The sequence below is a fragment of the Staurois parvus genome, unplaced genomic scaffold, assembly GCF_062004578.1.
Source record: "Staurois parvus isolate SC_StPar_1 unplaced genomic scaffold, SC_StPar_1.0 ptg000357l, whole genome shotgun sequence".
Lineage (NCBI taxonomy): Eukaryota > Metazoa > Chordata > Amphibia > Anura > Ranidae > Staurois > Staurois parvus.
The window spans coordinates 1928506-1944409 of record NW_028318153.1 but is presented as its reverse complement, the minus strand read 5'-3'; the positions used below and the strand labels follow the sequence as shown (position 1 = coordinate 1944409).

Genomic DNA, 15904 nt, shown 5'->3' with positions numbered 1-15904 from the left:
TAGGTGTTAAATTGTCAAGTGTTAAAGATTCTCTGTTACTTTCATGGCTGTATATCACTAGTGGTAAGTATTAGAGGGGTACTCCAACTTCACCTGCTACTAGTGTCTTGAATTGCTGAATCCTGTGTTCAGGATTCATTTGGTTTAGTTTGCAGAACTCGAAGATTTAGGTGCTGGTATCTTTCGCTGGCATCTCCGGTGCAGAAAGTATGGTCATTGGCGGCAAAAATTCTAGTGCAGTGGAGTTGAGTGGGCAAGCAAGAGGTTCATTTTAAAAAATAGAGGGTTATTGTTGGGGTTACAGGGAGGGTTAGTGTTAGGGTAGCAGACTACAAAGAGGGTAACAAAAGGAGTAGTAGTTGCCATGAGCCAACTACCAAAGTAGGTAATAAACACCCAAGCAATTTAGCTTATATGTAAAATCACATATTTTTATTATTCCCTTTTAGGGAGAAAAAGGTAATATCTGTGGATGGTGACATGTACAATCACTGAATACACAATAAAAACAATGAAAGACAAGCTATCCGGATTGCAACATTTGAATATTTCTTGTGGTATTCACTATTGACTGGTTTGAGATATACAGCAGTATATTAGCAAGGGTAGCCAAAATTCACAAGGCTTAGTGTTGTGAACATATATATCATACATGCACAATAATTGCAATGACACAAAAATTAGCCAAGTATATAGCTAGATATGCATAATTATGATCATTAAATGCATGAGAACTGCAAAAAATGCAGGTTGAAAAAAGGAATGAGTATGTCCATTTGTAGAGTGCAAGAAGGAAATCCCATGGAATTATACAGTGTTGAAAGATTCTTACTGTCCCATGTTCCTTCAAAGCTTGAATACTGTGTGGTTTAAGCCTCCATATATCGTAAAACTATGTAGATATCTTTATCCCTTCTGGGTATTCCTCCAGATAAACATCATGGCAAATGTGTTAAAGCTGAGAATAAATTGCAAAACTTTAGATGAGGTGTGCAACAACAATTAACGATGTTTGACAATGCACCACACTCACCACCGTTATACTGGCAAATGACCTAGCCGTTTCCAAGGACATAGATTCTCAGCCTGTTGAGACTTGATTGTCATGTTGTAGATATAGAGTGGGTTTTCCACACAGTTCCTGTTAGGGTAATGATCTGACCTCATATTACGAGTAGTTCCTCATGCAGAGTTCCCTCCGGATCATGAGGCAGTAACATGGCTGCTGTCACCAGTCAATGGTATTATCCAAGTGGGCTAATTTTTTGTCTCATTGCAATTATTGTACATTTATGATATATATGTTCACAACACTAAGCCTTGTGATACACGGCTGAATTTTGGCTACCTTTGCTAATATACTGCTGTATATCTCAAACCAGTCAATAGTGAATACCACAAGAAATATTCAAATGTTGCAATCCGAATTGCTAGTCGTTCATTGTTTTTAATGTGTATTCAGTGATTGTACATGTCACCATCCACGGATATTACCTTTTTCTCCCTAAAAGGGAATAATAAAAATATGTGATTTTACATATAAGCTAAATTGCTTGGGTGTTTATTACCTACTTTGATAGTTGGCTCATGGCAACTACTACTCCTTTTGCTATATAATTTTTGGTTTACACCCACACCTTTACGATTAGTGTAAGAGATTGATGGGGGAATGTCATATTTCCTTATTATTATTGGCCCACTAATATCTAAGAATGAATACTAAGCCTGGTTAACTTAGATGACTTCATACTATAGGAATATAATTACAAACTGACCAAACGACCAAGCCCTCTCCGAAATGTGTGCTATCTTCCTTAAGAGACAGTACTGTTATTCATGGTTTTCAATTGGTGAAATGCTACCAACTAGTCCTATCCTATACTACAGCTAAAATTGGAATAAATGAGTCCCATACTAGGCCAAGAACGTTCCTGGTTTGATCATCTTTGCCAAGCTGGAAATGAGGGACTTTTTGGCAAAAGGCATCTATAGCTAAATATTCTTGTTACATTTTACAATAATATGACAGTTGTTATTTTATCTGTTAATTAAAAGTTATATACATTTTGATATTACCTAGAAGTGTTTCTGTGATCTCTCTGCACATGTCCAAAAACCTCAAAGAGCAAACTATCACTTAACTGTGACTAAACAGGGATACAGGGAGGGTTAGTGAAAGGATTACAAAGAAAGGTTAGTTAGGGTTACAGGGAGGGATAGTGTTGGGACTTGGGTTTGAAGGAAGGAAGGCATGGAGGAAGGGAGAGGTGGAAGAAAGAAAGGGAGGGGTGGAAAAGAAGGTGGGAGGGAGGGAGGGGTGAAGGAAGGGAAGGAGGGGTGGAAGGAGCGGTGGAAGGAAAGGAGGGAGGGAAAGAAGGGTGGGAAGGGTGGAAGGGAGGGAGCGGTAGAAAGGAAGGGAAGGGTAGAAGAGAGAGAGGAAGGTATAGAGGGAGGGAGGGAGGGGTGAAAAGGAAGAGAGGGGATGGAAGGAATGGAGGGGTAGAAGGAAGGGGTGGGGGGAGGGACTGGGCACTAAAGAGCACACATCGGGGACAGAAAGAAATGGAATGATCGGGGATGATCGGTGCAATGGTGGGGGCAGTGACAAGCAGCGATCTCCTGTATGACTTTCAATGAAGAAGCTAGAAGCCGCAAGTCATACAGGAGATCGCTGCTTGTCACTGCCCTACCGTCACCCCTCCCACACACCCATAGTCCCGGCGCTGCTCACCCCCACCCCTTATTTCCACTCGCCCAATCCAAGTGGGTGAGTGGAAATTTCAAGGGCTGTATATATATATATATATATATATATATATATATATATATATATATACACACACACACACTATATTGCCAAAAGTATTGGGATGCCTGCCTTTACACACACATGAATTTTGATGGCATCCCAGTCTTGGTTCGCAGGGTTCAATATTGAGTTGGTCCACACTTTGCAGCTATAACAGCTTCAACTCTTCAGTTAAGATTGTCCACAATGTGTAGGAGAATGTTTGACCATTTGTCCAGAAGCACATATGCGAGGTCAGGCACTGATGTTGGATGACAAGGCCTGGCTCGCAGTCTCCGCTCTAATTCATCACAAAGGTGTTCTATCAGGTTGAGGTCAGGACTCTGTGCAGACCAGTCAAATTCATCTACCCCAAACTCGCTCATCCACGTCTTTATGGACCTTGACTTGTGTACTGGTACGCAGTCATGTTGGAACAGGAAGAGGCCATCCCCAAACTGTTCCCACAAAGTTGGGAGCATGATATTGTCCAAAATGTCTTGGTATGCCCACACCTTAGGAGTTCCCTTAAGTAGAATATATACACTATGGTGTCCTTTTATCATGCAGCGGAAATGACCGCTGCTCAGTTCTCTGGCATTCTCAGAGGAGACAGTTCTCCTCTGAATGCCTGTTCATGAAGCAGTGTACACCGCTTCTAATGAGGAGTGAAGCGATCTACAAACGCTTTGAACTCTAGAAAACAGCTGCTGTTACTGTAATATTGCAAGATTACAGAGAGATTACAAAGAGATCAGTCAAACACAGTTTACTAAGAAGCGTTAAATTACTGCTGCTTCGTTTGCGGCTCTCTCAGAGGAGACCGCTCAGTACCACACTACACTACACATACACACACACACCTTCCACTGTCTTGGGGGCTCTGATTGAGGAAGGAGGAAGTCAATAATCTTCCTCCTCAGTTCTCCCAGGATTCACTCTTCTCTGATTCTTTACCTTTGGGCTGCAGAATCTTGATGGAGAATTTTCACACAGATCGCCAATGTAGGGCTGACATCGCTCCTTCATACACTGGCCACTTCTATTTCTGTCAGTGACACCCCTCTGTATACTGTCAAACGTATTGGGACACCCCTCTAAACCATTGGATTCAGGAGTTCCAATCACCTCCATGGCCACAGGTGTATAAAATCAAGCACCTAGGCATGCAAACTGATTCTACAAACATTTGTGAAAGAATGGGTTGTTCTCAGGAGCTCAGCGAATTCAACTGTGGTACCATGATAGGTTGTCACCTGTGCAATAAGTCCATCCGTAAAATTTCCTTGCTACTAAATATGGAATGATCAACTGTTAGTGGTATTATAACAAAGTGGAAGCAACTGGGAACAACAGCAACTCAGCCATGAAGTGGTGATGCCACGTAAAATGACAGAGTGGGGTCAGCGCATGCTGAAGCGCACAGTGCACAGAAGTCGCCAACTGTCTTCAGAGTCAATAGCTATAGACCTCCAAACTTCATGTGGCCTTCAGATTAGCACAACAACAGTGCATAGAGAGTTTCATGGATTGGGTTTCCATGGCTGAGCAGCTGCATCCAAGCCTTACATCACCAAGTACAATGCAAAGTGTCGGATGCAATGGTGTAAAGCACTCTGCCACTGGACTCTAGAGCAGTGAAGATGTGGTGTTCTCTGGAGTGACAAATCACGTTTCTCTGTCTGGCAATCCAATGGACATGTATGTGTTTGGTGGTTGCCAGGAGAATGGTACTTGCCTAACTGCATTGTGCCAAGTGTAAAGTTTGGTGAAGGGGTATTATGGTGTGGGGTTGTTTTTTACAGGGGTTGGGCTTGGCCCCTTAGTTCCAGTCAAGGGAATTCTTAAGGTGACAGCATACCAAGACATTTTGGCCAAATTCATGCTCCCAATTTTGTGGGAACAGTTTGGGGGATGGCCCCTTCCTGTTCCAACATGACTGCGCACCAGTGCACAAAGCAAGGTCCATAAAGACATGAATGAGCGAGTCTGGGGTGGGGGAACTTGACTGGCCTGCACAGAGTCCTGACCTCAACCCGACAGAACACCTTTGGGATAAATTAGAGCAGAGACTGTGAGCCAGGCCTTCCCGTCTGACATCGGTGCCTGACCTCACAAAAACCCAGAAGAGTTGAAGCTATTATAGATGCAAAGGGTGGCCCAACTCAATAGCTCTGTCATTTTACGTTACCTACCACTTTGTGGCTAGTGTTGTTCCCAGTTGCTTCCATTATAGTACCACTAACAGTTGACCATGGAACATTTAGTACATTTTGTAGCCCATTCAAAAAAAGCAGACCATGGTATGGAGCCTGCAGTGTTCTATGAAGTTGTGTTTCCTTAACGCAACAGAGGGAATTCCATGATACAGTTTCATGACTTTGACAGGTCACATGACTGGGCTCTCCTAGTCCTAGCCTGCCTCCTATTTTTCTTTCATTTCTCTCATTTTTATTGAGCTCAGCCGGGTTCACGACTCCACAATAAACATTTGTAAAGCACACCACTGTGTTTTATAAACCTTCAGTAGGGTTTTTTTTAGTAGCAGTATGGCCGCAGTAAGGCATGAATTTTCAGATATGAATATGTGTAGTGATACCCACCTCCAGGAAGCATGGTAATGATTTCAGGATTACTGGTCACATAGCCTTGCGTATTAGAAGCATTCACAAAGACGTTATAGCTGGAAAATGGAACCAGATCATCAATGGAGGCCCACTTATTATTCTCTTGACTTTGATGCAATCTCCTTCTGGAACTGATTATGTTGTAAATTGTGTCACCTGTTTAATGGGAAAAAAAATCAAATAACTTAAAATAATTATATACGGCAAGCAGAATGTACAAAAATGTATGCATACATTCAGGGCAAAGCAAGGGGTACACTTTAATGCCACCCCTACCTAGTAACTTTTTGTTCACTCATCCATTTCTTGGTTTAGCAACCAGGAGTAAAGATATTGTCCAGAACCTCTGGGTCGGGCAGTCATGTCACTTACTTTCATTCCTCCCATGTGAATGCACTGGTGCTTGCTGACTGTCCCAGCACCCAGCGCTGTCATATAGGGGTAGGGAGATAGAACTCAGCCCTGTATGTCCCCAGCTTCCTTCCCACGATCCTTTCCTTACTACACAAAATAGTGGAGGAGCAAAGGAAAGGTGAGTATGTACTGCTGGGCAGGAGTTATTAAACCTACCCTGTTGCTTTGCATTGCATGGGCAAAGCACAGGTTAAACTTAGGGTTTAAACTGAAAGTGGGGAGGGATATGATTTGTAAATACCTTCTGTTTTATTAATCCAATGTCACACCTTTGTAAATGTCTGCACATTTATAGAAGTGCGGCATTGGATTATTAAAACAGAAAGGGAAGAAAAATCTAATTAAAATCTTCTGATCCAGGCACCTCTGCCCCAATGCATCAAATAGGATAAATGCACAGTTTCCATTCCTTGTTTTCTATGCCGCTTGCTTGGTCATTGGGTGGTGGAAAGAAATGGCCTTGCAATGATGCATACTGCCCAGAGGAGACAGGGTGATAATGTGATTTTGGTGTCTTCCTCTGTACTCTTTTTCTGTTTAGTGCTAGTTTGTTCATTCCTAGCTAGACTCTACTCGTTGCTTTCATGTTCCCTAAGTCACTGTTAGTTATTCACAGAGACAGTGGTCAGGAAAGTCACTGAGGTTTATTCATTAGGACTTCATGTACACGAACCTACCCTGACCGCCGGAAACCTGTAAATCGCTGCAAAAACGCGGTACTGCGATTGCCGTGTTTTGCATTTTCCCACGGTCGGCAGTCAAAACATTCCTATCCTGAATGCAATTCTTCCACATTCAGGACAGAGAGGTTTAACCTCACCTAAACATGGTAGCTCCTAAACTCTGCTAAAAGCCTATATGTACATGGACCCATAGGCTTTTAAGGAGTTCAGTTTAGGAGCTTTAGCAAAAAAATGCCAAAAGCTCTTAAACTCGAGTTTAGGAGCTGCTCATGTACATGAAGCCTAAAGCTGGTTCACTCAGAGTTTCGTGCACCTGTGCATGGTAGCCAATTATCTTCTAACCTTAACTTGTTAAATTAAGCTTTAGCAATAAAACCTGGAAGCTGATTGGTTTCTTTGCAGAATTGCACAAGATTCTAAGTAAACCAGCTTTAGTAAATAAACCCCATTGTCTTCTTACACTTCAAAAGACAAGATGACCATCCTCTGTACTGCAATTACCTGAAGTAAAATTGCATTGGATTCAACTTCTGTATCTTACTGAAGAGTTAAGCTGCCTGTGGACGGTGCCAAGTCAGCAAATGACCATACTGCCCGGACAGCCTGGGTCTGGGTCAGTGCATGAAGCATCATTTGAAACATAACACACTCCCAGAAATGTTGGATTCTGAAGATTTTTCAAGCAGCCATATCTATTTCCTCAATACAGCAAAGATCGGCAATGCAGGTGGCAGGAAAGGTAAGTAGGAACTCTCTTCTATGTAAGGGGAACATTGTCTTTCATTTTAATTCAAGAAATGGAGTCACTTTAAGAGATCGTTGTCAGAGATCCAAACCTCCATAACATAAGGATCCAAACTTGCCTCCTGGCTCCCAGGGCTCCTCACCGGCACAAAAAAAACTATTCGGGAGACACTTCTGAATCCTATATAATAGAAGTATGTCCTAGGCTAGGGGTACACACGGTTAAATTTGGGACCTTGGGTAGGGGAGAAACTGGAGCAGCAAGACTTAACCAACACAGACGTTAGCAAAGCTCAGACCGTCCATGCAGAGTTAGGATTGCTAACCTCTCATCTGATGTTTAGAAATGTTGTTATATCTTTAAAACACCCGCAGAATGAATAAAACTTTTTTATATTGAACTGCTAACACATTTGAGGCAGTTTTGTCTGGAACGGTTGCAGTAAAGTTCCATTACTGAGCTCAGGCATTATGCAAATGAAGATTATCTCTTTTCTCTATTGGTGTTCATAATTCACGGATGCCAATAGAGATTTTGGGCTCTCTGGGGAAACTCTCAGCAAGGTAGCCAAGGCAGACTTAAGGGATGAAAATCCATAATCAAATATCTAGATTGATTGTGTCACTTGCACTTCTATTGATTTGAATTGGGCTGGCTGACCTGAGAGAATAATAGAAGTGTGACTAAAACTGATTTATGGGTATAAAATATGTCCTGTGTTGAATGGTAATCAAACTGTATGGTTTAACTCTTTCATGGCTTTCAAAGACTGATTAATAAAACACAGCAAAGGAGTAAATGTGCAGCTCTTGTACTAAGCAAACCATCATATTTTTCTTTGAGCTAAAAAGGAATTAGTTGCCCCGGTGAAGATAGACATGTAAAAAAAAAAAAAATACAACCAACATATAACTACAAAACTCTGGTGTGGCCACATCTTTAGTATGCTGTCCAGTTCTTGTCACCAGTTCTCAGGAAGGATGAGTTGGAACTCAAGAGAGTCCAGAGAAGCCAACAAAGCTAATAAGGGGGCTGGAAGACCTCAGCTATGAGAAGCAGCTGCAAACACTAAACCTAATCTGCCTGGAGAAGAGACGCATAAGAGGGAATATGTTAAAAATATACATATATCCAAAAGGTAATTCTAGCATAGGGATAAAACTATTCAATTATAAGTTTCTTATGAAGATAGGCAGCCACTCAATAAAGTTGGACAGGAAGAGGTTTAATCTTAAATTGGATAGGGGGCTCTTTACTGCTAGAGCAGTAAGGATGTGAAAGCCCCTTCCACAGGTGGTGGTGCCAGCTAGGAGTGCAGATAAATTAAAAAAACTTTAGATGGGTTTCTTAGTGAATGAAAAGTACAGGGATATGGGAAATAGTAGTGACATAAACATATATACACATACATACATACACATACATACTCGCACACACACATTGAACTGGATGGACTGGTATTTTTATTCAGTGTTTCCAACTACAGTAGGGGAGTGCAAAATCTGGTGTGGCTGTGTATGGTAGCCAATCAGCTTCTAACTTCAGCTTGTTCAATTAAGCTTTGAAAAAAAAACCTAGAAGCTGATTGGTTTCTCTGCAGAGCTGCACCAAAGTTTCCAGTCTCCACGTTTAGTAAATCAACCCCAGTATGTATCTATGTAACTATGTGAGGCCATTCCTCCTCCTCAGCATGTTCTATCTAAGTAGACCTAAACAAGGGAAAACTTAGCTCTCTTGATTCAATAAAAGCTTCCTTTTTGTGCCTCATACTAGTGATAGCTTATTCAGCTGAAGATCTGGCAAACCCAAAACTGCTGGGTGCCTTGTTCATCATGGATCATCAACTAGTGAACTAATCAGGAGGGCTTTTGCCATTCAGGGAAATTTGCCAGTGTTTACACATGGCTCACCCTCCTTCCCTGGAATTTGTTCCTCGCTCACCCACCACCTGCCTTCTGTCTAAGCTTTAGTGTCGACTGGTGTTGGAGCTTAGACAGGGAGATGTCATCATAAAACCTCTCTCCCCAACCACCACCACCACATGGCAGTGGTTGGCAGATTAGGATAATGCACTTTCACAAAACGGAGGTCACAGGCTCCCCCATACCTGGAACCTTGGTTTAGGAGTATGGCTGAATAATTATACAGACTGTACATGGGAGGTGAGTTCAGACATTGTGACTTTGCTTTGAATGGGAAAAGTGACAATGTCTGTCTTATTAAAAGTTGTTGTAAACCCTTATTTAAACCCAGTGAAGTGACTGGCCTCAGGTGATACACAGAGATGCAACACTGACATGCTGTGTTCATACAACACACAGGAACAGAGCTGAGGCTGTCAATCAACTGGAGGTCCCTACTCATCACCATTTTTCTCTTGGTGTCAGGCAAACTTGTCAGAAGTGATTCATGCTGATAACAGAGGAACAAAGCAGCAGACAAATGTGACACTCAGTGCTCTTAATTGATACAAGTACATACTATAGAGGGATATGCTTTGGTCATATTTCATGTCTGAGGTTTACATACACTTTAACAGTTTAAATCCATAATATTTTGATTGACCTCCTATTCTCCCTCCTATTCAAGCTCCCTTCTAATTAGGACTGTGTTCATAAAGAGCAATTACACCATTATGCTACAGTTGGTCTATTTAGTCATGAGTCATGCAACCACTATACAATAAGTGATCACCTATTAGCTCATTTTCTTTACGACTTCAGGTTAGCGCACTGGGGAAGAGGATTAGCTTCAGATCAGCAATTTTAGGTGAACCTATTTTTTTTTATTAATTTATTTTGGCAAAGCTTCTCATATAAAACATGTCAACACATCAATAGCAATGTATATTTCCAAACTGCACATATAGAATGGGCAAAAAAGAAGACATGAAGAGAGACCTGACCCAGAAGTCATCTCGGTAAAGTATTCTGCTTTGCAGGGACTGCCGAAACTACTCTACAATTCGGTTGGGTCAACCAACCCAGGTGAAACTATTTAAGGGGAAGAATGAGGTTTGGCTTCCACTGGCATAATATCATTTTAAAGCAGAGCATGGAAACTTCAGTAGCTTCAGAGCACAGGACACAAAAGCAACATAGACCATAGCCCTGGGTGCAAGGTGGCCAAGGGTTGCACAAAGCCATCCTCAAATTAGGTTGCCAATTGGGTTTGTTCACCTAGAGCCAAACTGCAAAAAACTGTCTCTTTCTGCCCTTTGGTCTCCAGCCTAGCCATGCCATGAGAGGCTTTTAGGTCCAAGTTTAAGAGGGGCTGTTTTGCAGAATAGTTGAAATGAACTTCTATAACCCATCAGAGTTATATAAATCCCTTTGCAAAACCACTTTATCTAACCTTTCCCATAGACTCCATTGCACTTGTCCAAAATGGTGAAATTTTGCTGAAAATCTCCCAATTTTTGACAAAATTTCAGTGAATTAAAAACATTTACATTTTGCTCCTGCTGAGGATATCTTAGTAACTCACAGACTAGGAATTGTTGCCAGATCCTGTTTCCTGACATTATTTGGAAAACTTGATAGCTGTAATCTCCTGCCTATGATTACATTTTTATTTGGTCAGAATGTATTTTGTTGGTAACAACATTCTCCATTTAACATATGCATCTCCCTTTTTTGAGGAATTTTTATGTCACCCTCCTACAGGGTCCGGACAAATAAGTCTAATTCAATCCCGTTAATATCTCCAGCCAATTAATTTCCTCTCCTTCCTTCACAACCTTTTCCCTTGTCAAGTCTTGTCATCCCTTCGAGTTTACCTGCTGCACAAATTAGCTAACCACGTCGTACAGATGAAAGAATATGCCTTCTTCCCCCAACCCCCCACCCTGTCGGTTTTCCCACCGCTAAAATATGCACAGAGTCCATTCTTTATAACCATCAGGAGATAAATGACTGGTTTTCCTTACTGAAGAATATATAATGGTTAAAAAGTCACTTTTTTCTCCCAGCTCTACATAAATCACAGAACTAGTCAATATTTAATAATGCTTGCCTTAGACCGGAGTCCCTTGATCACCCCTGTCATGTGTAATAGCTCCCTCTTCGATGTCTTTGACATAAAAGCTTGGCTTTACTGCAGTACTAACATGTAGAGGGTCATTACAGATCGACATTTACCTTAATCTGTGACTGCCAACCATGAACCGATAAATTCCAGCAGATTCCGCTGGGACAAATCAGTAAAGTTCTCAGCGGAGAGAAATCAAAGAAAATTCTGCGGAGAACAGAATACATTTTCTGCGAGGGCTGCTTGGCAAATGGGTCCTGACTTTTTGAAAGTTCTTTTGCTGCACAGGCTGGCAACATTTAGTGTTATGTTGACAGTCTGACAGACAGATCGACAGTCAGTGCTGACACGTCGGAGGAGGTGATGTGGAAACATTGCCATGTTAAAAGGGAACGGTGGAAAAGATGGAAAGCCAATTTGAGGCAAGCATTAGAGTAATCAGACAACTTCTTTGTGCTTCCACCTTTAGTATGTAAAAAAAAAAATTATATATATATATATATATATATATATATATATACCGTATATATATATATACTGCATTCCTATGATATGACTGTCTTTCAGACCCTCCCTGTAATGTCATCATTGGATCTGATTTGATCCCATACTTTTGACCAACAGGGGGAGGAGTAAGCAGGATGACCTAGGCATGGTCAAGCAGGTGTAAATGCGTCCTGCAATGAAGCAGTGTAAGGACTTGCCAGGAAAAAAGTGTGGATGGATATGACAGCGGCTGTTTGGATAATGATAGAGAAGCACAGAAATTGCCTATCATCACTGCATCATATAGCAAGGCAGTCATAATGTAAAGTGGTATTAAACCTCCCAAAAATGTAATCTATAGCACCTTACCAATTCTTAGATGTGTAGGCTGCATTTGTTTTCTTTGTTTAGGCTTTATTTCTTTTATTATCACCTGTTGATACAGCCAGTAAGTCTATTATTTTAAAATTTCCTTTAACAGACCAAGCTGTCCAGCAACATTGCAATTAGAGGGTTAAGACAAACCATTAACCACTGACAGGGGTGATTACATTGGTCAACTTTTATTCATTTCTGTAAAACCTTTATCCCAAAAGGAAAGAAAACTGTTGCTGTAACTGCTTAAAATATATTAGCTGGGGTTCAGCATTAAATTTTTACTCAAGTTCATAGAAATCTGCTAGTCTAATATTACCAGATTGACCATGCTGCTGTCCAAGGGTGTATCTATTGCTCCTCCAGTGGATTGGAGACACCCTAAGACAGGAGTGCAGCCACCACATTTAAGAAATGGTAAGCTGAAAAATATTACATTTTTGTTTGTGAGATTAATACTGCCTCAAAGGAAACGGGTTCCCTGTAACATCCACTTGTGACATGATTGCCATTATGACAATGCTCTATACAGGGATGTCTGTGATGCTCCGGCCACTGGGAGAGGGGATAGATGAAACTGGACATCATCCAGCCCAGAAGTGTCCAAGTGGCTGTGGTTCTGCACTACTTTGGTGCAGAGCACAGGAAAAAAAAGAAGAAAGGTTACATTTTACAAAAAATATAAAAGCACAGCTTCAAATAAACAATGAGACTTAAGTTTAGCTTTAAGTCAGTGGTGGTGAATTTATTAAATACCGAGGGCATCAGGTGTTGTCGACAGGACTGAAAGGCCACATGATGGAATTGTGAGCTATATGACGTTGGCCATCATTCAACTTAGAAGACTTAAAGTGCTGGACCTTGAAGCTGTCTAGGGAACAGCACCAGGGATAAGGTGAGTATTGCAGTGAACTGTTCTTTTTTTAAATTTTACTTTTAAAGGTGCAAAGTAGAGCATTAACCCCAAAAAAAATCACTCCAGCTGCTGCAGTTATGTATATACTACTCATAATTAAAATTTTTCTTGTGTTGTTTTTTAACCTCCCTAGCGGTATGATTATTTCAGATTTTTGGTGCTGAAAGCGGTACCATTATTTTGCATGGAAATATGTAGTTTTTTTTATTGTAGGCTGTAATTTTTAGGAATAACTCACTGAAATCTGTCCGAACAAGAGTCTATTAAACATCCCGGGTATGATAAAATTTGAAACACGAAATCATAAATTATAATTTAATAAATAATCATAAAAAATAATAATATAATTATAATACAATTAATTCAATAATATAATCAAACCAAAAACACTGAAATTTGAAATATAGCGCCAAGTTTGCACATTGCTGAGCAAAGTCGCAAAATCGTTTTCAGTGTCTGATGACGAATTTCCCCACGAATCATTATCACTCAATTCTGCAAGTGGTTCTGATTTACTATCGCTGTTCTCTAGCTGGTCTAAAACCGCTTTTGACCTAAAGGGACACTTTTTGGACGCCATGGACTTTTCTCAGTTTCCAGGCAGAAAGAACAGACAAAATGCAGGCAGGGCACAGGACAAAGCACTAGGGACAAAATGTATGTGAAATGGGTTGAAACAGCAATGTTTTGCTATGTAAAATTTGTTTGGAAAAAAATGACATTTTTTAAAATTTTCAAATTTCCCGCCGCCGGCCGCAGCGCCCGTGCGTCCCGACGTCACAGGGACCGGAACACAGAAGCCGGATGCTGGCATCGGCCGGAGGAGATGGCCGGGGACGCTGCAGGGGACACATCGTGGAAGCGAAGGACAAGGTAAGCTCTGCAGCGACTCCCTATGCAGCGCCACATGGTAAGCCCGAGTGTAGCTCAGGGTTACCGCTTTTGGTACTGACATTTTACCCCGAGCTACACTCGGGAATACCACTAGGGAGGTTAATTAATTAATTGGTGTATATTTTATCATTAGAAGCAGTTCACAAATTAGTAAAACAAATGAAATGAAAGGGGTACAAAAATTGCAATCAATTTTAGCATAATAGGTGCATGCTTGAGGTAATGTCTCTTTACATTTTTAATATTGTCATTTGGACTTATACAAAATACACTGAATATTATGCAAGAAAAACAAACTGGAAAGGAGAAAAGATTCTGTCTTTTCACCTAGTGAACTGCCCAGTAAGTCTGTTGTTTTTCAACAGAACGAACTGTAGTGCAGATGTAGCAGTTAGAGGTTTGAGAAAAAACATTTACTGCTGACAGGGGTGCTTACAATGAGCAGCTTTTATTCATTTATGTAAAACCTTTATCCCTAAAAGAACAAAACTGTTTGCTGTAACTGTTTATAAAGTTTAACACCCCATTTGCACTGGGTGCAACTTGGCATGTGATTTGCAAATTGTATGCCAAGTCGCACCCTATTGTCCGCAATTACAGCAGTCAAATCGGTGCGGTTCCAACTTGGTCATAGCCGCACCGATTTCTAAAGTAATACACGCACTACTTTTCGTGCGATTTGCATAGACATCTGTGTCAGGTGTCTTGCAAATCACACCTGACATCGGCATGTCCCCCGACTTTGAAATCATGCAATTTCACTGTAAGTCGCACGATTTCAAAGTCGAGCTTGATGTGACTGGGGTGTTAAATGGAGTTTGGCTTTAAGTTGTTATTGTTTCTAAATCTGCTAGTACATCTAATACTCCCTACCTCCCAGATAAGCTATTCTGATGTCAAAAGGTGCCCCCTGTGCTCCTTCATCCAGAGCAGGGGCACTCTAAAACAGGAGATGTGTTACTGGCAAGATAAACAGGTGAAAACAGAGGGAAGAAAGCCTAAAAACTAATGCAGCCACCACATCTAATGATCGGTAAGCTGCAATATATTACATTTTTTTTATTTTGGGTTTATTACTGCTTTCAGCTTGAAGACCTGTTTTTAACATGGTGAATATTATTTTAGCAAAATTCACCCTGTTGTATGATGGACGTGCCTGTTTTGCCACTTGTCCAGCAAAAATGAAAAATAAAAAATAGTTTTTTTCTTCTTTTTCGCAAAATCGATTGTTGCTCTACACCTCATAATCTTACAAGTGCTTCACAGCAGCTCACATCAAAGTCTTCATTGCATAAGAAAGGGGACATGGCAAGCTTTGAAAGAGGTCAATAGAGACTGCCTATCATAAATTCAACTCTTTGGCACATATGCTTCGGAAAATGGTACACAAAACGGCCCTTTTCATGGCATCCTTGGGGGACTGGAGCACAGACTGAGCACAGTCTTCCTTGGTTTAAGACAGATGGAGAGGAAAAAGAAAAAAAAAACAAAAGTAAGACAAATGGTTTTCTGGTAAAAGGTGAAATGTTCTGCTTGGCTCTTGCTGTTGTGAATTTACTTATTGGATTTATGATACAGTACAGATATTGTTAATATTGTCACTTTCAATAAAAGCGTACTTGTGTGTTGATAGCAGCAAGAACAAGTTCCACAAGTGAAAAGGGTAGTGGGATACACCAAAATGAACATGTAAAATGTTTTATTTTTAGATGTAGCACCCTCCTAGACAGGCTGCTAGGATGATTAGGTAAATTGTTTTTTGGCTCCTCATCATGTAATCATTGCAGCAGTTGTTGTTCTTTTGGCTGTTCTGGGTTTCACAGCCTGCACATTTGATTGCTCTCCCCTGCCTTCTGAAGACTTCTGGAGCATAGGAGGTTGACCAAGGTGAATGGGCAGCATTAATATTATTGTGCTGCAGACAATCCCTGGGGGTGGTATGCCCAG

At 41.0% G+C, this 15904-nt stretch overlaps 1 protein-coding gene across 1 annotated transcript in view; it reads right to left on the bottom strand.

Moving 5' to 3' along the window:
- USH2A (usherin) overlaps window positions 1-15904 on the bottom strand; it is a 1035348-nt gene that overhangs the window by 473781 nt on the left and 545663 nt on the right. Inside the window, exon 37 of the mRNA XM_089684798.1 lies at window positions 5392-5571. Coding sequence (XP_089540924.1) covers window positions 5392-5571 — 180 coding nt within the window. The remainder of the gene's footprint in view (window positions 1-5391; window positions 5572-15904) is intronic.